The sequence below is a fragment of the Bombyx mori genome, chromosome 14, assembly GCF_030269925.1.
Source record: "Bombyx mori chromosome 14, ASM3026992v2".
Classification (NCBI taxonomy): domain Eukaryota; kingdom Metazoa; phylum Arthropoda; class Insecta; order Lepidoptera; family Bombycidae; genus Bombyx; species Bombyx mori.
Genome location: NC_085120.1, coordinates 6,365,485 through 6,387,685, shown reverse-complemented (window position 1 = coordinate 6,387,685; position 22,201 = coordinate 6,365,485). Strand labels below are relative to the sequence as shown.

General features: G+C 36.3%; 1 protein-coding gene across 2 annotated transcripts in view; it reads right to left on the bottom strand.

The window, feature by feature from the left end:
• Nucleotides 1-2,683: 2,683 nt before the first annotated feature.
• Nucleotides 2,684-22,201, bottom strand: part of LOC101740441 (transient receptor potential protein) — a 40,684-nt gene continuing 21,166 nt past the window's right edge. Inside the window, exons 6-22 of one of the 2 annotated variants that reach the window (XM_021352038.3) lie at nt 20,039-20,181; nt 18,955-19,156; nt 18,420-18,593; nt 14,895-14,993; nt 14,481-14,616; nt 13,773-13,925; nt 12,650-12,795; nt 12,098-12,338; nt 10,022-10,145; nt 9,392-9,587; nt 7,565-7,729; nt 6,724-6,946; nt 5,678-5,840; nt 5,208-5,368; nt 4,748-4,942; nt 4,571-4,669; nt 2,684-4,012 (exon numbers count right to left, since the gene is read on the bottom strand). In XM_021352038.3, coding sequence (XP_021207713.2) covers nt 3,366-4,012; nt 4,571-4,669; nt 4,748-4,942; nt 5,208-5,368; nt 5,678-5,840; nt 6,724-6,946; nt 7,565-7,729; nt 9,392-9,587; nt 10,022-10,145; nt 12,098-12,338; nt 12,650-12,795; nt 13,773-13,925; nt 14,481-14,616; nt 14,895-14,993; nt 18,420-18,593; nt 18,955-19,156; nt 20,039-20,181 — 3,267 coding nt within the window. In that variant the 3' untranslated portion in view covers nt 2,684-3,365. The remainder of the gene's footprint in view (nt 4,013-4,570; nt 4,670-4,747; nt 4,943-5,207; nt 5,369-5,677; nt 5,841-6,723; nt 6,947-7,564; nt 7,730-9,391; nt 9,588-10,021; nt 10,146-12,097; nt 12,339-12,649; nt 12,796-13,772; nt 13,926-14,480; nt 14,617-14,894; nt 14,994-18,419; nt 18,594-18,954; nt 19,157-20,038; nt 20,182-22,201) is intronic. The other variant, XM_021352044.3, reaches the window with a different exon arrangement.

The following is a 22,201-nucleotide window of genomic DNA, read 5'->3' as shown; positions in this document are numbered from 1 at the left end:
TCAGTATGTACATATGAAGATTATGTTTTATGATTTAAAACAATTACCACATATCTATCCATCTATCTTTCAGTTCACAAAAGTCCATTGCTAGACATATGCCAAGTCTGGCCACGATGATCGGTCCTGCACTGTCGTCATCCAGCTGTCCAGCCAGTCCAGTTTCCTATGACTTTTAACAGGTCGTCAGTGTATGGGAGGTCTATCCAGACTATGTCCTTCGGTACGCATTCGCCACTTGAGAGCTTTTTGGCTCAACGGCCATCTGTTCCATGAGCAACGTGTCCTAACCACTACCACTTCAGTCTCAAAATCCTTTGGGCTATGTCGGCTACCATGACCTTCCCACTAATCTCCTCATTGCTGATTTGATCTCGCAAGGAAATTCCAAGCATAACTCTCTTCGCTACTCTTGGCATGACCTTGAACCTTCTTTTAAGGCATATTCTGAGCGACCACGTCTCAGTGCTCTATGTATCTTGAGAAATTGTACTATTTGTGATCAGAAGAGTCTATGTAGATTTCCATTCTACGTATCTGAATTGGATTCGACTATTGACCTATTTTGGAAAGTTGGACCTACCTGGCTGGACAGTTTACCCTAGGTACCTAAATATATTCGAAAAGATAAATTTCGTTTTTTCCATTTTTTTATTTATTTTTTTATTGCTTAGATGGATGGACGAGCTCACAGCCCACCTAGTGTTAAGTGGTTACTGGAGCCCATAGACATCTACAACGTAAATGCGCCACCCACCTCGAGATATGTTATAAGGTCTCAGTATAGTTACAACGGCTACCCCACCCTTCGAACCGAAACACATTACTGCTTCACGGCGGAAATAGGCGGGGTGGTGGTACATACCCGTGCGGACTCCCAAGAGGTCCTACCACCAGTGATTAAGCAAATTACAATTTTGCGGGTTTGGTTTTTATCACACGATGTTATTCCTTCACCGTGGAAGTCAATCGTGAACATTTGTTGAGTACGTATTTCATTAGAAAAATTGGTACCCGCCTGCGGGATTCGAATACCGGCGCATCGCTTCATACGAATGCACCGGACGTCTTATCCTTTAGGCCACGACGACTTCCATGTTCATATTAAACCAACTCGGGTAGAAGCTATATTGAGGTCATTAAAATTGGAAGAAAATCGAAGAAATAACATCACCATGTTTCACGCCACGCAGTGGAAGAAGCGATCCTGAAGTCCAGATCTGTTTATTTTGCCGAGGCCGAACCTCCTACAGGTGTGTCTAGGGGGCGCGCGGGGTAAGTGGGACTGGACGGTCCGTAGATGTTAGGAGCGGACCGCGGGCTTAATGAAATTTAGAGCACTACCCATTAAACGACTACTCTGCACTCTCGCTAAGGTGCCGATTTTCCCCGAGGTCAGATCTTGGGTGGGGTAAAGAGGCTACCGCGGTCTACAGTACAATCATATGCGCGGATCACTACAAGGAAGCCCGGCTAACGGAGCCTTCGAGGCAAATCGAAAGCTCTGGTCGGCCGTCTCAGTATCGCAGCCCATCAAGCCTTCCAGTCGCTGCTCCTGGTGTCCTGGGATACTCTACTGGGTCAGAACTAGGGTGCTGCAGTCGGCCTGATATAGTGTTACTTTCGTACAAACACTTCAACTTGGAACCGCTGCAGAGACTGCATCACGACCCAGGAAAGGCTCTCTCTCTTTCTTTCTCTCTCTGACTCTCTCCCTCTATGTCTTTCACTCTGTGTCTCTCACACACACACATACTCACAGACACATACGCGGGCGCACATACATACAAGTATTCTTGTTCTATTCTTTTTGTTTTTCATTAATAATTTTATTAATAATTTTATTTATTTTTTATAATTAATAAATTTTTTTTATCCTTATCATGTCTCTCTATGCTACAGATGTCGACTACTTAAAGTAACCTTACCCATTTTTTTTAAATTTACTAACACCTTTGTGGACAGACGAGCGTACTACTATCGCTACAATGCTAGGAGCAGAGCCAATCTGCTGCCTACTCTCCACGAGCCTCGTTTCTAGCTCACTGTGGATGAACGCAGTGGTTCTAAGAAGTACGGATGAACTCTACTCCAGTGGCGGGGCGGTGCGATGGTAAAACCGAGCTGACAATATCATCTCAAACAATTCCTCAGAACACTCCCCATGGAACATAAGGTACAAAATACAGAGAGAAGCGAAGTCCTTCCGCAGATCCAGCGGTTCCAAATGATCTGTGAGAATGGGATCATCGACAGTCCGAACGGCTCCCTTCTGTATGAAGTCAAATGGAAGTAGCTGGTATTTGGGAGCCCCGGCCCAGAGGTGGAAGCAGTGGTCCATGCGAGGCCGGAGTTGTGCTTTGTAAAGTTGCTAGGCAGCGGCTTGGTAAGCAGCGGGGTTCTGCCCTTGGCATTGCTGACGTCCATGAGCGACGAAAACCGCTTACCATCAGGTGAACCATATGCTCGTCTGCTTGCTTGACAATAAAAACATGTGTTTGTTCGGTTGTGAGTATCGCTTCGCTTTGTTCAGGACTCTCATTATTCTCAAAACGATTATATGTTATAAATCAACATAATATCCTGTTTAATAGAGCCGATGTCATTGTTGATTGCCAGGCTAATTCTTCAAGGTTCTTGTGAAGTACTTACTTCCAGTAAAGTATAAAAGAAAACTCGCATCGTATGTCTAAAGCAAACTTTATTTACTGTAAATATTATATAAATATAATTTTATGTGTAACAATGATAATTTGCTTCATAAGGCACATGGGTTTCAGGTTTTCAATATGTCTCTTTGATATTTTATAAATACTGGTGTAATGCACTTAAAATATATTTGAAAACGTAATTGACTAGACTGTTCTACATTCTGCTGAGACAGATTCATTTGCATAGACAAACATTGACAGAATCAATTAATATAATTCTCATATTATAAAGTCTACTATTATGACAAAACTTCCAAATCAATATAATAATACGGTAGGAGGACAATTCGTGTTCGATTTATATAAGACTAAAATTAAACTATATTTTTTAATTTCATGTTAAAAACGTTTAAAGGAGAATGATCGCTGTCATAATACATCTAGTTATTGCTACATACATGTGTCGAGCAGCATATCAGTAGCATCTCACTAATAAGTCAATAATTTAAAACTTTAACACCTGTATCAGGGTTACCGGGCAAGGTAGTTAAAGAAATAAAATAAATACCCCTTTGAAAGTAAAAAAGAAGGTCTTATGTTTCAAATACTCTTTATTCGATTATCGTGAAACTGGTTAGAGCTAGGAAAGAGGTTTAATAGTTAACAAGCTGTGTAAAACAATGTTTTTAAAAAAAAACTACATATGGTTTTACTTCAAAGCCACCCAGAAACTATTCGCCCAGTAGCTTTGGATTTTCCTTTACCCGCTGACATTATAGAAGGTGTTGGAGACGAAGGCACAACTCTGGGTGACCTCGGACTCAACGATTTGGGACTTGAAGTTTTAGAACTAGCTAATGATTTATCGGGAGATTTAGTTACGTTGCTCTGAGAAAATCTAGATGGAGCCATTTGTGACTGTAAAGAGGCTGAAACCAATTTAGAATCTTTTCTTGACAACCTTGATGTGCTAGGTATTGCAGACTCTACATTTTTTGGAGTGTCATTCGTGTATTTCAAACATGATTTATATGGGAGTTTTTCAGTTCCCCCTTTAGTGATTGACGTTCGTGAAGAGCTTGCTTGTGTATATTGAGATTCTAAAGCAGAAGCTGATAATATTTGTTCATTTTGTTTTAAACTAGGAGATTTAGCTGTTGGGTCTTGTAAGTTACGTTCTTCTTCCTTCATAAGTAAGAGGTTTTTGGTGGGTGTATCGGGTTCGATTTGTATTACATGATCTTGGGATTCTGGTGATGGGAAATGATGATAGTTTCCATCCATAGATGGTGTGTTCGGTTCTGTATGATCTCCAGAATATATTTTCAAGGGTTTTGTCTTGATTGAGTCTGTATCTGAAACTAGGAAAATTGCGATTAGAAATGAATTGGTTATAGATTGTCTACTTCGACCGCTCTGTAGTCTTTATGGTCATTATACTAATAAATACGTTATAAGGTTGGATACGTTGGAGGATACGTTGTAAGGTTGATGGGGGGCATCATCGTTTACAAGGCTTCAGATTCTATAACCTACCAGCCTAATTTAAGCAAGTAAAAACAGATGGTTATGCTTAGAAATGCATCGTAGGGGATTATATTGTAGTATCGTGTTAGCAAGTGAGCAAGAGACAAAATTACCAAAAATATGGTTCGCTTAGAATTTGAAACACATTTAAAACTGCTTACACGACTATGAAAACTGTATAGTACTCGAAGGGTTGGAAATAATATAAAGACAACAAAAAAATGCGAGAAGATATAGTACAATATACACACACGCACACCCACACAAACACACACACACACACACACACACACGCACACACATATATATATAAATATATATATTCTTTTTTATATCGGAAATCTTAAAATTATTAGAAAATAAAAGCTGTTAAAATTGGATTGGCAATATACCTTGGTCTTCAACGTCGACTTCGATTGTAATTTCGTTTTCTCTAAGTCCTTCATCGTCTGACATTTCTGGTATGGGTGTTCGGCTACGAAACGATCGAACTGGCGACAAATATGTAGGAATTGAGAATCTATTTTAGATTTATAATAAAAAAAAAAAAAAATTATTTTTTAGTGTACCTGGTCGCTTTTGGTCATGTCTTTGTGGAGCTTCGAGGACTTCGTCATTGAAATCTTCGCCGTCGAGACTTGATTCATCAGATTTTCGCTTGTTTCGCTCTTTTTCACTAAAATCGGACCTAAGCTTGCTTCTCATAAACTTGGCATAAGCAACTCTCGTAGTAGGTGTCAGCTCTGATAGTTTGGGATTGTATTCTGAAAACCAATATTCATATTATAAATATTATTATTTCAGTATTGAAAAATGTATTTTTTTTTATTAAAAAAGCCTACATTTCTCAAAGGCCTTTGAATGATCAAAATGTAATTATCTCAGTTTTATTATAATTACGTGTGTTATTAAACACTTTCGAGTAAAAATAACTTCCTCTAAAATATAATAATAGTCTGTCTAACGATTTATTTATATCAGCTATGCTCTGTGTTTTGAATCTAGCAATGGATATTTTAAAGTACATACGTAGTAGCTTCTGTGGGTCAATGGTACGACTTTGAACATTTTCTAAGATATGAGCTCTTAGGGATTGTCTACTTCTTCGTATTTCAGCTTCAGCGGCGGTACCGATAGGATCCCTGCGTACTGTATTAGTTCGAACCAGAGCGTTCCAATCACGTTTTTTGCTGTAATTTTAATTTGAAAAGTTTGAGCTTTTTGTTTATTTTCCATATAGGCAATTCAACGTCTTGTTTTTCCTACAAGTAATCTACGAAAATAGAGTCGTAGGTGACTGAGAACCATCTTCACAGATGTCATGACAATGTCAATGTAAAACACATAGTCAATAACCTGTGAGCACTCTGAAACACACTGTCCGCTTGACATACAGTGAAATTGAAACTGAAAGCTTACAAGTGTGACCTCTCGTGATCGTAATGACGTCTGGTGTCTGTATTACATAGATAAATAAAATAAATATTTGATAATTGTACCTATCTGTGCTTGACCTTCTGACAATAGCTTTCGCTATCTGACTAAATACATCCTTAGGTTTATTCTCTTTGGATATTACATCTTTGATTATTCCTTCTACGATTCCAATTTGGAAGTCTTTCAGTATTCTTCTTTCCATTACTTTTCCCTTTTTACCCGATACTGTGAAAAAATAATTGATTTTTGATCTTAATTTTGATTAAGCTGAAGGTAAAAAATCAGCGGTAGGCGCATAGTTAATAAAGGCTTTCCATGCTAATGGTCTAATCTGCCGGTCGCAAGCCCGGATGATAAAAGAGGAGGATTGAGTTGGTGTTCGACCTTTCCACCGTAAAAGAGTCAACGCCGAATGTTGGGTGTCGTTTAATTAGCCGGACCCAAATAAGGCTTCAGCGGTTACGAAGAACTAAACCTCTGACAGAAGCACTTCCGTAGAAAGAACGCGAAACCCCACCATTGCTTTTTCCCAAAAAAGCCTCATGAGGCCACGACCCTCAGCATTGAGGATTATTGACGCAAGGAGGATGCCAATGGTCATAGCTAAAATCGTCGTGGCCTAAAGGATAAGTCTGGCGCATTCTTGACGAGTGATGCAACTGTGCCAGTGTTCGAATCTCTCTTTGTAATGCAATACCTACCGGACGCACGTCCACGAATGACTTGCACAATAAAGAAAGTAACAATACGTAATTAAAATCGAATCCGCAAAAAATACAATTTACGTAATTACTGATGGTAGGGTGTCTTGTGAGCCCAAATGATTAGGTAGCACCACTCTGTTTATTTCTGCAGTGTGGCAGTAAGCGTTTCACTATAAAGGGTAGACAGTCGTTGTACTATAAAAAAATTAGACTTAGAACTCAAGTCCCAAGGTGGCTAGTGACATTTGTCAGGTGGATTGTAAACTTATCCATCCAACTAAGTAATATAAAGATTAGGACTTGTATACAATATACAATAAAAAATAGTTTCATTGAATCTATGAGTCCTTAAACAATCATCGGGTAGTGTAGATAATTCGAAATTTTAAGATTATAATTATTACCGGCAGTATCCTGCAAGCTGACTCTTGGTGTCTTCATTCCATTGTTATGCAGTATATCAATGAGCTCGTATCTGAGTGTGGATATATCTTGACGGATCTCCATAACGTCATCCTCCGTGACTCCTACTTCATCTCTAGCCCTTTGTTCTGCTGTCACGTATCTTCTGACTAATATCCTCATTACCGCTTCGTGTTCCTGTCTAGCTTTTTCACGAGATTTGTTCTGTGAAAATGTTGTTTTAAGGTTTCATAGATTATTTCACAGCTTCCACTTGGATACCTAATGGAAACGTCTTAAGCTATCTACAAGAGGTTTTCCAATTTTTTTTATCAAATAATTAAAGATGGCCTAGAAGCTTAGAAACTTGATAATTATAAACATTAATAAATAAATAAGAGAGAGAGAGATAGTATGCTTTATTGTACACAAAATAAATAAAAATGCAAAACATTTAATACCAAAAATTTTTTTTCATGGACGGTCTTATCGCAAAGAGTGATCTCTTCCAGATAACCATCAGGTGGACAAGAATCACTTTAGGAAACAAATTACACGCGCTGTACCTATCGATTGAAATATATTTATATACACACACACACACACACATACATCCATACACACAATATATGTATATATATTAATTTATTTTATTAATATATAAGTAAGTTTATATAAGTCAAAACAAGTAAACTTAAATCAAAACACGTGATGTTTTTTCGCCGTTCTGTATCGAAATTCATATTCATACAAGGCGGATACTAAAGAAAAATATGAAAAGTTTGAAAGGAAAGTATGTAACTTTAACAGTGTATTTTAGGTCGAAAAATTAAAAGTAATTACGAGTATTGAACGCCTTTCTCGTTTGTTAAAATAGCTTTTGATCCAGCAAAAGAAATGCTTTGGCGTCGGTATGATGTTGAACGGCGGCGGGACGGTGTCGCCATCTTCGAAGTAAGACATCCAAAGATTACTGCGGGCGAATTTCCATTCAGTATCCGCTCGTTCCTAAAAGGAAATAATGGAGAGATGAAGTTTGGGAATTTAGGAATCAACCGGACACAATGAATAAGAGCAACACTTAAGGTTTAGTTAGTCTGTAACTGGTTCGTTTTCAATTTTGCGGCCAAAAAAGTAACTATTTCAGGAATTTAAATTTTCTCTAACTTTCCATCATTTTTCTGTATTTAGGCATGTTGAGAATAAAAAAATGCTTCATCACAATCAAATCACTCATTTATTAATAATATTATGCAATATTCATTTATATTTTTCATTTTACGCATTTGATAACGCCAACACGAATGACAATTCCAATAGGAACTTTTTTAAAAAGCTTACAAATCGTACTTCTTTTGTTTTTAATAATGTTCTAATATCCAGTTAGTTTTTCTTTATTATTGTTGAATTATATACTGATTAAATAAAGTTGCCGAATTTCAACACGCATTACTGGAAAAATAGCAAACAAGTTAGAAGATGAATTTCGAACCAGTGATACGAATGAGATTTTGGGTAGTTTTTAATGTATAACTTCTAATTTCACAGTATTTACGAAATTATAGTTATAGGGCCACGTGCCTGTTGTCATGACAACAAATTTACTGTACTTATAATTACGGTAACATTAAGGTGATGAGAATTAAATCAAATAACTCGCTTTTGGCCCCAAATTTGAAAACAACCCGACTACGCCATGAAATCTATATAATAATACGTGAAGCAAAGACTTTGTACCACTTGTTACGAAAATTGTGGGAATGGAGTAATATGAAATTTCCCACACTTATAGAGCATATAGAGAAGGAGTGCAGGATGTTAATATTTTTTAAAAATTATGCATTAATAATGGGTACATTACACACATTACCATGTGACACACACACACACACACATATATTATATATACTCTTTGTTTATTGTCAAATTTTTGTTATTGCTTAAAGTCTGTGGTCAAATTGAGAATAAGTTAATATTGTTTATTTTTAATATTATTTGTCTATAGTGTGGTCTTGCCGAAATCTGTCAATAAAGAAATATAGAAATAGTCTTTGACAATAGAACCATAATAATGTTGAAACCTATAAATTTTTTTTTATCTCTTAGATGAGTGGTCGAACTCACAGCCCACCTGGTGTTAAGTGGTTACTGGAGCCCATAGACATCCACAACGTAAATGCGCCACCCACCTTGAGATATAAGTTCTAAGGTCTCATAGTTACAACGGCTGCCCCACCCTTCAAACCGAAACGCATTACTGCTTAACGGCAGAAATAGGCAGGGTGGTGGTGCCCACCCGCGCGGACTCACAAGAGGTCCTTCCACTAGTAATTACGCAAATTATAATTTTGCGGGTTTCATTTTTTATTACACGATGTTATTCCTTCACCGTGGAAGTCAATCGTGAACATTTGTTGAGTACGTATTTCATTAGAAAAATTGGTACCCGCCTGAGATTCGAACACCGGTGCATCGCTCAACACCAATGCACCGGACGTCTTTAGGCCACGACGACTTCAAAATTCAATTAATTCAATTAATTAAAGTCAAATTTCAATTAATTATAGTCGAATTTCGACTACTACAGAACCACTAGTACTTTTAAATACATCAGTATATTATTATATAAAAAAAATGTAATTAGAATCTTAGCTGTTTCCTTATACTTACGGAAATTATTTGATATGAGTTCGACATCATGGCAATCAGCATGTTGAGCAGGACTATTATGTTAATAACGGAATACGATCCAAAAGTCAGAAGAGCCCAAAATCTTGTAAAACTTTTGATACCGGTCAACTCGAACGTCGTCAAATCGACGAGCCCAAAAGAAGCCCAGAACAGCGACTGAGAGGTCTCGAACAAACTGTAAGAAGTATGTAGCGCTATTACCATGACCCTAATATCTTAACTACAAAGCATTTGATTTATTAAAATAAATTAGACATTAATACTTTTGTGAAATAAACATGGACTATAGTTAAATACTATTTAGGTATATTAAAATAATAAGGTTGTTTTTTTTTTTCTACAGAAATACATGTACGGGAATCCGAGAGGTAATTGCTGTTTGTTATACATTTCATTCTGTGTTACTTTTCTATATTGGAGGCGCTCGGGTAGCTATTAGCAAATGCCGCCCCTTCTGGCTGAGCCCTTGCTCGCCCAAGTGTCCTTGTGAAACTGGAAAGGCCTTCGGGCCACCAGTAAACCCTTAATCATAAAATAAAAAAAACCTTTCTAAAATAAGTTCTAAAATAGTGAAGAGATGATTGAAAGAACACGAGATACTGTACTAACTTAGCATATCTTCTCCAAATTGAACAGGCTCTTTCTTGCCCATCGAAATCTGGCAACCCATTTGGAAGGTGGTAACATTTGTCTTTTTCTAGTTCAGCATAATACCACATTAGCTGATTGAGCCCTGCGAAGTTTACATATACGTTAGTATCGACAGAAATCATCTGAATTTCATAAATAAATGTTTACAAACTTGCAAATTCGTCTAATTTACACGATTATAATTATTTGATTTTGACGTGACAACGTCTTATAATTCGATGGAGCCGGTTGCACCACGGAATAGATAAATAAGGTTGGAATGGTAATGTAGGCGGGGCAAGCGTGCCACAGTTATGATTATACAAACATAACTCGACCGATTCTTTCATTCACCGCATTTAGTGCGCTTCGGACTACTCGGGCGAACAGATTTCCGCTTTATAGTGCCGTGTTGTGCAATTATAACTTGTAAAACAAAAAAACAGACCTCAAGTATAGAGCGAGGAGGTATATCTTTCGATCGGTAAGTCGAAATTACCATTTAATTACAATATTATTTGTCTAAAACATAAAAATATACTGAGCATTATGAAATTCCAAACATTAACAATATTATTGCAGCAAGTTATAAATAGCATACATTGCGCGATGTGTACTCGCCCAATGAACGCAATGACCAAGTCAGCTTCCAATGTACTACATGCATTGCGTTCTCTACACTTCAATCTTTGAAATTTCGGCGTTTGCCCTGATTGGCCGTGGTGCAGTTGTCGATAGTGAGGTGACCATGTGGTGAAATAAAATCATCGACATAATTCTCGACTATATTTATATTTGACATGGATAATTTTTGCATTATTTTATATTTAATTAATGATACCTAGTATATTCTTAGTGAGACGTATTTTGAGTAAAATAAATATGTATTATTATTATTGAATTATTATCATTGAATTAATGTGAAGGTATAATATAAAGGGACATGTAGACCTCTCATTTACGGGTATTTACTATATTGTCTTAGACGTATTAAAATCTGAGTAAAATGCTATTTGACTTATGCAGTTAATTAAAAATTTTAGGTTTCCTAAAGAACCTAACGCCAGCGAACAATGGATTGACGTGACAGGTAGAGGAAACTGGAGACAAAGTCGAGTACTATTTGCTCTAAACATTTTACTGAAAATGATTTTACCATAAAAAAATCAGAATACACTTAGTTTTGAAAAATTCATTCGCAATTAATAGCAAGCACCAACTGCTTAACAAATACGTTTTATTCCAGGGACAGTGACTATTTGTAATTAATAAAAGTAAAATAGTTTTCTTTTTCAATATTTATTTCATGTTCATTTTCTCCATTCATTCATCAGATAATTTTATCAAGCACTAGCGTGTATGAACATTTCATTGCCTTTTTGCGTGTGTGAGTGTGTATGCCTACGGGTGTTTTGTTCTAGTTTGCGAACGAATATCTGTCCTGAGATTTATGTGTGGGTGTTTTTGTTGTGTGCGAAATACTTGTAATCACAGTATGTGTATGTGTAGAAATTAAAATAGTGGGGATGAAACGGCGACACTGGTTCTAATACAAAATTAGAGCAAAGGCCTTTCCAACCTTATTTAACTATTCCGTGGGTTGCACGCACGAAAAAACATGACTCATGCGGTGCTATCTCGCTCTGAGGAGTTCCATTTAAGGCTTAAAGTGCAAACGAGAGCGCGCAACGAGCAACAAAGAGGCACAATCGGCCTCCGCGTTCGGCAGCGTTCAACATCTGTCTCTCTCCTACTTGAGTGAGCGATACATCCGCGTAGACAGCTGCCATACATTAGTACATTTACATGTTTTCGTCAAGTATGAAGTTCAGTGAAAAGCGAATGTGGTGTCAATTGTTTATAGCAACGATCACTGCGATAATTGAAAAATGAAACCAACCCATCAGTATTTTCTTATGACGTTGTCACGTTCAACTATCGTCAGTAAACCGAATTTACAGACAACCGGTTTTTTTTTTATTTATTTTTTTAGCAATTTCAATTGGGGAACTTTGATCGATTACATACAGACTTTATTTGTTTAACTAAACTCACCACATCCAAATGCGAATAACACAAGCATGTACACAAAGAAGAACTTTAATATATCCAGTATCATTCGTCCCAGAGATACTTGGAGTGGTCCCAGATAAGGATTTATTGAGAAGATGTGAACAAGCTTCAGAAACGAGAATATCATGCCGGCTGCAAACGCTCCTTCAGATAACAGCATCGGATCGTAGGAGTCCCAACGTTCTCGCGGGTACCAAGGATCCAAACCACTGTGGTGATCTCGCTGAAGAAAAAAACTTCAGTCCGTTACGCGCTCACGATATTTCGAAGTTACTTTATAGAAACAATAAAGCATCTGTGTGCTTAGTGCGAGTTTTTTTTACGCTCTCGATAGCGTAAAAGTTAACTATAATTTCTATGCAATTGGAACAGCGCCCCTAGCGGCAAACGTAGGCGAACGTTCCAACTCCCTTCAAATTTGAGGTAACTTTTACGCTATCGAGAACGTTAAAAAACTCGCACTGAGCACACTGTTCAAATTAATATTTTAAATAAGATATTTATCAATTTTGGAATATTATAAGAGATGCTTACTTGAACAATATACCAAGATGATATTCTCAACGAAATCCACGCGATATAGAACATGTTTGTAATGAAATCCACGATATTCCATAGATCGCTGATGTATTCCGTTAGACCTCCTGTCCACAGAGCCCTGATTTCCGCCCAAATCAAACCTAAAATTATTTAAATGTTCTAAGAACTAAGTATTAAGAAGAAGTATTAAGAAGTTCTAAGAATTAAGTAATTAATTAATATATTAATTAATTTTCTAAGAAATTTTAAATATCTAAACGAGTAATACATTGACTTAACAACTAATAAAGTACTTTTATAAGCTTTACCGCATTTTTTTTAGGATAAGTGAAAGAGCTTACGGTCACTGGTTGTAGGACCTCTTGTGAGTCCGTATGGGTGGGTACTACCATCCTACCTATTTCTGCCGTGAAACAGTAATGCGTTTCGGTTTGAAGGGTGGAGCAGCCGTTGTAACTATACTTGAGACCTTAGAACTTATATCTCAAGGTGGGTGGCGCATTTACTTTGTAGATGTCTATGGGCTCCAGCATAAGGTGGGCTTTGCGCTCGTCCAACCATCTAAGCAATAAAAAAAAACAATATGTTGTTAAGTAGTTATCGGAGCCCATAGAGGTTAGCGATGAAATCCGACACCCCCCTTGAGACATGAGTTCTAAGTTACCTACGGTTTTATAGTACAACAGTTGGTCCAATATGATAATGGTAATATCTACCCAAGTGAGCTCATAAGACATCCTACCACTTAGTAATTACGAAAATTATACATAATTATTGAGAATATTATTTTTTGTTACACGATTTTATTCCTTCATCGTGGAAGTAATTCGTGAACGTATATCAATAGAAAAATTGGTACTAGTCTGAGGGATTTGAACACAGGCACAGTCGAAACAAATACAATAGACATCTTATCCTTTAGGCCACAACGGCTTTTTTACAATGACTAAAAGCAAAAGAGACCGATGCATTCCGTGTTAATATTAGTCTCTAAGGAATTATCCTGATGATGTTGTTTAGCTCAGAGCTTTAATTTAAGAAGCAGACGCTTAAGATGAAGATTTACTATTAAAATAACATTGATTTAAAGATTGCATGCCAACAAACTCAAATTTACTTGCTATGTAGATAATGACGGCGAACTCAATGACTCCAGGCAGAGATCCTCTTTCGTGGTCCTTCCAGTATCCCACTAATTCCTGTAGCCAGCTTACATTGGACCACTCTAGTACTACATATTCCGCTCTTTGGGATGCCAGTGAGAGCAACGCTGGAAAATATCGTTGGTGAACATTAGTTAATTGTTTATGTTACTTAGTGAAGAATAATGGGAAACAAATTGTAAAAAGAGTATGTAACATATAAGCAATTCGAATATATTGATATAAAATAATTAAATAGTAATAAAATAAATGTTCAACTAATGAAGTGAAACAATTTAGAGTTGAATGCAACCACATAGTTGATAAAATAAAAAGAAATATGCTTGAAATTCATTAAGCTATTTACATGTTTTAAAAACAATATTTAATAGCCAATCCTATCGTGGGAATAATTGATTGATTGATTTTATTAAGGAGAGAGAGAGTAAGTAACATCAGAAAACAGTCAACAAGCAGATACGTTTGTACAATAGGCGGTCTTATCGCTAAAAGCGATGTCTTCCAGACAACCGTTTATTTACCCGAAATTCTGGACAGATAAAGATATAGCAGGTATGTTGGGGTGTACTACTAAGGAGTTTTTTTTTAATTTCTCAAATGTTTCTAGGCTATATTTTTATCAAGATTCCCGTTACTTAGTTGTACTATTTCAAATAACTCACTCAAGAAAAGCATGTAAGAGGAACTGTGACAAATAAACTTGACGAATGGTTTTTTCATGAATCTGCCGTACTCTGAGTTTGGGGCCAACATGTATATTGTGCAGTAAACAGGAAACATCACCCCCAATTTTGCTACCTGAAAAGGAATCTCGAAATAGCAAAAATTAATCAAGTACAAATACAATATAAAATAAATGAAATATAGCTTGTAATTGAATTATCTTTGAGCATTAAAATAACAACTTGTCGATTGTAAATTAAAATTTATATTTAGAAGAGTTGTTCACTTGTTAAGTGTTTTGATGATGAAACAAAATATATTTAAATGCAATTAAGCAATCGAGTCTTGTACTGTATACCAAATAAAAATATATATCTATAACCAATCAAACTTAGTATATAGAGATAGTGTACCTGAACGCATTGACCGAAAATATTTTTCCTTTTGAAGCCCGGCAGTCCTTCATACCAGATTGCTCCCAATAACTGCTGCACATTAGGATGTGCTACAAACTGAAATTAAAATTATATCGACGCTTGAAAGGCAAACGTGACTAAGCGACAATGCGTGAACTTTACAGTAGAGTAATTTAAAGTTGAAATACCTGTAAAAATTATATTTTAACGAATCTAGCTGTAGGATTGAAATTATTTTAATAGACCTAGAAATATTTTTTTTTGCGCGTCGAATCGAATTTATGTATAAATCAGTTATTGTCGCTTAGTCACGTTTGCCTTTCAAGCGTCGATATGTTCACTTTGCATTAGGCGTTTCGGTCAACAGTACATACAATCAACATCTATTTTCCATATTTGATATAGGAGTTTATAATCGAAGATTGTTCGCCATAATGTCTTTACTGGTGGTAAGACGTCGTGTGAGTTCGCACGGGTAGGTACCACCACTCTGCCTATTTATACCGTGAAGCAGTAATGCATTTCGGTTTGAAGGGTAGGGTAGCCTTTGTAACTATACTGAGTTATTCGAACTCATATCTCAAGGTGGGTGGCGAATTTACGTTGTAGATGTCTATAGGCTTCGGTAACGTAACATCTACGTAAAATTTGATATAAAAAAAGCAAATTTCATATTAGTGCGCTTTCATCATCACCATCACCAGCCTATAGCAGTCCACTGCTGGACATACGCCTCTCCTCATCTCTCCAACTCATCCAGCTCTTGCCAGCTTGCTAAAGCACTTTAGTTACCGTATAACTTGTTTTAGGACCTTAATCCGTCCATCGCACCAAAATAATCTTTACAACAACTAGATATTACGTCTTGCAACGACCAAACAACGTGTTGGATGTAAAAATGATCTTGAGAAAACTTTAACTTGTTAAGACAGGATTCTTTGTCTTCAAAATTAACATAATACAAATCTGTATCGTAGTAATATATCGAAGGAGCGAAATAAAATATAAAATTAGTTCAGATTTGTTTGAGTATTCTCACTGACAGACCGACGCGTCGACGCCGGGTGGATTAAACGAAATCAATCGTAAACAGACCATTAATTCGAATGTTTGTTTATGAAGATTTAAATTGATCCAGAAGAGAGATCGAACTATTAAAAAATCTCAATAAACAAACACGTCGCTCCGCCGATTTTAGGTCATCGAAAGGAATCTACGAACGATTTTATGCGTTCCCGATTTTTATATGACTTTATAAAATTGATTTATTTGTGGACTATCATTTTTAAGGTTCATTTTTGTCTACTATAATTAATTTTAATTATAGTAGACAAAAATATAATTATAATATAATTAATTTATTAATTTCTATATTAACTGCGATCCTTAAAACTTTTAACGACTGAATAATAATTATAAGATTCTCTATTTTATTTTTATTTTTATAAAAGAGTATTGAATATAGAATTCGACACGTCTTCCTATATAAGTTACCATATACATTTTCAATCCCCAATTCTCTATTTTAGTATATTGATCGAGACAATTATTTATTTATTTAAGGATTACCAACAGGGTTTATAGTAAGACATAAAATAACATTGACATGTATAGAGCAATTGATAGCTGCAACTCTAATTAGAAATAATCACAGCATGCATTACATTAATATATCAACAGAGATTTAACAATACTAATAATAATAAAATAAAATAAAAGAAAGACAACAAGGACAGTAATACCCGAGTACTCAGACCAAGGCCAAGGCTGAGGTTCAACAACAAATTTTATAATTTTGTTCCTGAATATTGGAAGGGAATTATCTATGATGTCACGTCATATCTTAATTTGGATGGCGGCATAGGCTTTGGCACACACGCACAAAGCGGTGCCTCACTTCGTCCTCCTCTTCGAGTGAATATCCGACCATTATCTGAGCGTTAGTCTTTTTAATACGCTTTTATTAGCTTCATACGTATGTTACGTATGTAAAGGAATCTTTGATCATGATTATGACCCTCTTCAAAACGTCGGATTAACTCGAAATTTGGCACACTTATTAAGAATCGATGACAATTCAATATTTTAAGCAGTTTGATCCGTTATCCTTACTAGGATAATCAGGATTAGTGATTTTTTGTGTTTTGTCTACTGACTAGTGTCTGCGTCAAGACCAAGAAGGGAAACTACCAGGCACGCCGATCACCTATTTCTCGGATAAGTTACCGACTGATGATTCAGATGAAATTTTTGAAAAATTTTAAAAAAGATATTAAAATTCAACTAAACAATGGAAAACGAATAATAGCTAAAAAACACTTTTTTATAATAAAATCATTTTTTCTTACACTATTTTTAATTCAAATTTATTTATATTTTAAATACGCTTACTGCTAATTTGCTTTTCATTAATTAACCTAATGTAGGTGTCTGGTTGTCAGGTGACAGTCTAATTAGGCGGGCCATGCCCTCGTCTATCTATAATGGGAATCAAATGAATAAATATCACTGATTGATGCTTGTAATTATTATTGCTATGATCCATTGATGCTGTATATGCTCATAATCCAATTGTGATTAAATTTGGTGTACTAGTCGACTACTAATTGACTACAGTTGATGAATATTTTTTGACTATTGATTAAAAATTCAGACCATGATGTAAATTTTTACTTTATGTCCAAATTGCAACGGGCTAGGTTCGTACTTGTTGTTTCTTGTCAAGAGCAAGTTAAAGCGCTCAAGTATCTGCGTAATGAAAATCAGGTGTAGATTTCAATGGTAATACAAAGACAAAATTATACATACTTTTAATTTGTAAAGTAATACCGGGACATCTGGTAAAATCAAGTCGTCGTGGCCTAAAGGATAAGAATCCCGCAGACGAGTACCAATTTTTCTAATGAAATACGTACCCAACAAATGTTCACGATTGACTTTCACGGTGAAGGAATAACATCGTGTAATAAAAACCAAACCCGCAAAATTATAATTTGCGTAATCACTGGTGGTAGGACCTCTTGGGAGTCCGCACGGGTAGGTATCACCGCCCTGCCTATTTCTGCCGTGAAGCAGTAATGCGTTTCGGTTCGAAGGGTGGGGTAGCCGTTGTAACTATACTGAGACCTCAGAACTTATATCTCAAGGTGGGTGGCGCATTTACGTTGTAGATGTCTATGGGCTCTAGTAACCACTTAACACCAGGTGGGCTGTGAGCTCGTCCATCCATCGAAGCAATAAAAAAAAAACGAGATACAAGGTACCCTCTTTTCAACACAAAAATAATAACGAGCAAAAGTTAAAGTATCCTCTTTGTTATTGGCTTGTAGCTTATAACTTTAAATAAGTACATTTTGATATCGTTTTAATATCTGGTGATATATCATTTATTTGATATTTTCCACTTAAATTTGTTTAAAAGTATCAAGGACACCAAAAAAATTTAATGCAGAAATTTTCGTTATCAAAAAATTTACTTTACACAAATCACCATTCGTTATGTTTTAGTTTTAATTGATTTACCATTTTTTGCTTGTATTTGATAGCCAATTTGAGACGTCCAAGTGTTTGCCTTTCCCCGGGCTCCCAGCAGTCCAAATCCCATGGGTTGTAGTTGAGCATTATCTCTAACTCCTTTGAGGTTCTGGTGTGATCTAATAGTGAGGTGGCGAATTCTTGGCATTGTTGACGTAAAGCCTGAATTAAAATCAAAATATGATACACAAATATTGTGAACGTAAACCCAAAAGCAAGTAAAGAAACAAATGAATTGTTCCAAAAAATCTCATTGCATTATATCTCGTAGAACTTTAAAATAATAATAATAGAATTAAACAATCAGTAAAATAAATTTCAAACAGTGCAGTGAGGATATATTACCGTTATCTTGTAAAGCTGAGACTTAGAACTGATGTCCTAAGGTGGGTGGCGGCATTTGGTTTTGTTGATGTCTCTGGTCTTCAGTAACCACTTAGCATTGGGTGAACCGTAAGCTCGTCCACCCACCTAAGCAAAATCGCGAAGCGGGAAACTCACAAAGAACCTATCATAGGCTTACCTTATATTCAACTCTAAACTCAGTTTCCATTCGACTCAGACGTCCCAACTCCCAAGACAGCTGGAAAGCCGTCAGCAGTGGGTCAGCTGACGATAACGCTATGAGTGAAGGCGAAGAAAGCGCGCGATATGCGTTAATCCGAGCCTGAGAATGCCGCAGAGAATCCTCTTGTGAGGACTTCACACATTCGTCGCAACCGCATCTGATTGAATAGTTTTTAAAAGCTTTAATTAGAAAATCCAGATCACAAATATCCTTGGTTTGTTCAATGAAGTACCGATTGCGTTGAAACAGCAGCTGCATTAATATATTAAGTTTTTTTATTGTAGGTGCTGAAGGGTAGAGGTCCTCATGTTTCCCCGGCGTAAACTGGTTATCAGAGCCTATAGAAATTACAATGTGATGGTAAATATTTTTCGAATACAAAACCGGACGGTGATGGTTCAAGCTTTTCATAGTTCACGGGAGCTCACAAACAGTCTTATTAAATTAGGGACTTACTTATTACCACCCATCACTCTAGAGCAAAGTTAATTTCTATTACCAAGAATCTATTAATTCGTAATGCTTTTGAACAAATCATTTTTACCACGTGCAATCTTTTGGAATTTGTACTCCCCTCTACATGTTTCTGGGCGCTTTTTCATGTTCTTATTCGAATGAGGTTCGAAAAGGACTGAGTGGACAGCGGCAGTCCAGTAGCGGCGTCTAGTATCAATGATGTCTATGACCAACATTAGCCACTTCCTCCGTGCGTCGTGTTCCTCAGTGCTGAGGATCGTGACCTTTACGGAATACATGCGTAAAGGTTTTCTTGGGAAAATTGCAAGTGGTGGGTTCCCGTGTCTTTCCACAGCAGAATCTCAGAGGCGATTTAGTCCCTCTTACCTTCAGCCTTACGTGATAGGAAATAAGTATTTGACTGGTTTTTTTTTAAATTATAAACATATTTGGTGTTTACAGTACGTATTGAAGGGTATTCGCGATTCAAGTATATGTGTATCTGGCAACTTAAAAACTAGTTTAACTTCTAGACTTTTTATTGTTGGAAGACGTGATTATTGACAGAAAGACCTGTACCTACTTGACGTCGTGTGGTACCGGGAGCGTCGCTCCTCTGTCTAATAAGATCTTAAGGATCTCGTAGTGGTTCCTGTGCGCTGCCAGTATCAGGGGCGTGATATCCGGAGTGAAGGTGGCACCGTCGGAATCCACTGATTCCCAACTCTATTTAATAAAATTAATACGTTAATAGAGTAATAATGATTAAATCAAGGCTAAGCTTTGCCATTAATATCCTAATATGAATTAGACTTGTTTTTATTCCTACCTATGCTGATAGCCTTGAGAAGCTATTTCAGCTTCACTCTAACGTGTGTAGGTGAGCTCACGGGACTCAAACCGGAGTGTTGCTAACACTGACCCTAGCAAGAGCAGTGCTTCGCAGAATCTACCACCGGATCGGAAACGTGACCCACTGAGAAGATCCGGCGAGAAATCCAGTGGGCTGTGTCTATGGGTTAATTCGCTCGTCGAGCCCTACATCGCAAGCGACGGGTTCGACGAGGACGGTAACCGAGACTTGTTATTGAAAATGATTCGCACGGTATAATACTATGATACACTGATCGAAATTACTGATATATTATTATTTAGGCAACAAATCGAAAAAAGGTCTTATTTAAAAAAATCGACTAGTTATAGTAGCAAACAAACATGAGAAAACATGAATCTTTATTGAATGGATTTAGATATTAAGAGAAGTCATCATTTACAATTTCCACCCACCCACAAACCATAAATCTTTTGTAAATAGTTTATCTTAGAACAAGCATTGTAAGTAGACTGCTTTTAGTAAATCACCGATTTCTAAATTGTGTGCGTGTTTGTGTATGTATAAAATGTGTGTGTGTATATTGCTAGCTTATTTATTGTATGTATTATTAGAGGCGACTTCCTCTTAAGTCAAAGTCGATGGGCGGAGCCATTGATGACGAGCACTCACGTGGACTCGTGACGTCATCTGGAGGGGCAACCGACCGACCAGCGGGGACATCACGCCACCTCGGATGATTTTGGCTAGCAGCGCGCGCAGCGTTCACTTGTCTTAGATTTAATATTCTGTGTAGATCGTTCCTACCCACTTTTGTATTTTTTTTATTTTTTTAAATTATTAAGCCGTTGCTAAAAGTATTTATATTTTACTATTTATTAAATTTCAGTTATTATTCTTATTTATTATTTTTTTGCTTTTATATTTTTTATTATTAAATTTATGCTGTATCATCTGTGCAATTGTACTAACTCAGTCAAAGTGGTTTACTTTGTGGGTTCGCACGGATATGTACCACCAAACGGCTTATTTAAGCAATAAAGCAGTAATGCGTTATAATTTGAAGGGTTGTATTATTGAACTGAGACTTAGAAGCTAGAGCTCACCGCGCTGAAGGCGGGAACGTGGTATAATACGTTACATAATTAATTAGGTAAGTGCACATTCATTTAATATCTCGAGTGAGGAGATCGATTTGTTTCTTTTTTTTTCCTTATTCAATTTCTATTAGAGTAATATGAAGTTACTAATAACGTAAATGTTGTCCTTATTTTATTGGCGGCTTTTAGACACATGTTTGGAGTAAACACATTCTTTCATATCAATGTTATGTGTTAATTGCTTCTTTTACAAAAAAAATGCTGCGACTAAGAATTGTTTCTGAAAGTCTGCTTTCATCTTTTTGTTCGAATTATTATCAAAATGTAATTGAATAGTTATTTTTTATTTATTTTAAGAGATTTTATGACCTGGTAACTGAGACCTTTAAGTCATGTCTTATTTTAATTTATATTCTTATTTTTATGAAAAATGATAATATGAAGTGAAATGAAATGAAAATGATTAATTTGAGACGTTAATCAACTCGGATGAAATTAAATGAAATGAGATGATATGGAATGAAATATAATCTTATTAAAATGGTGGTCATTTACTAAGATTTTTTCAGTGGACTTTTTGGAGGACCCCGAGAAGCGTCCAGCGGCTTTGTTTCATTTTCCCACATTTGTGCACTTTTACATATATTAAACACTTAATAAACCACCGTTATTACACATTTAAACCCGAAGAAACACTAAATAGACAAAATAAAACAAATCACACAACTTCACTCCTCGCGTTCCCGCCAAAAAGGCCGAATAGTTATTTAAATAAAAATTATGTCACTACCCTTTACCTGTTTCATTTAATTTT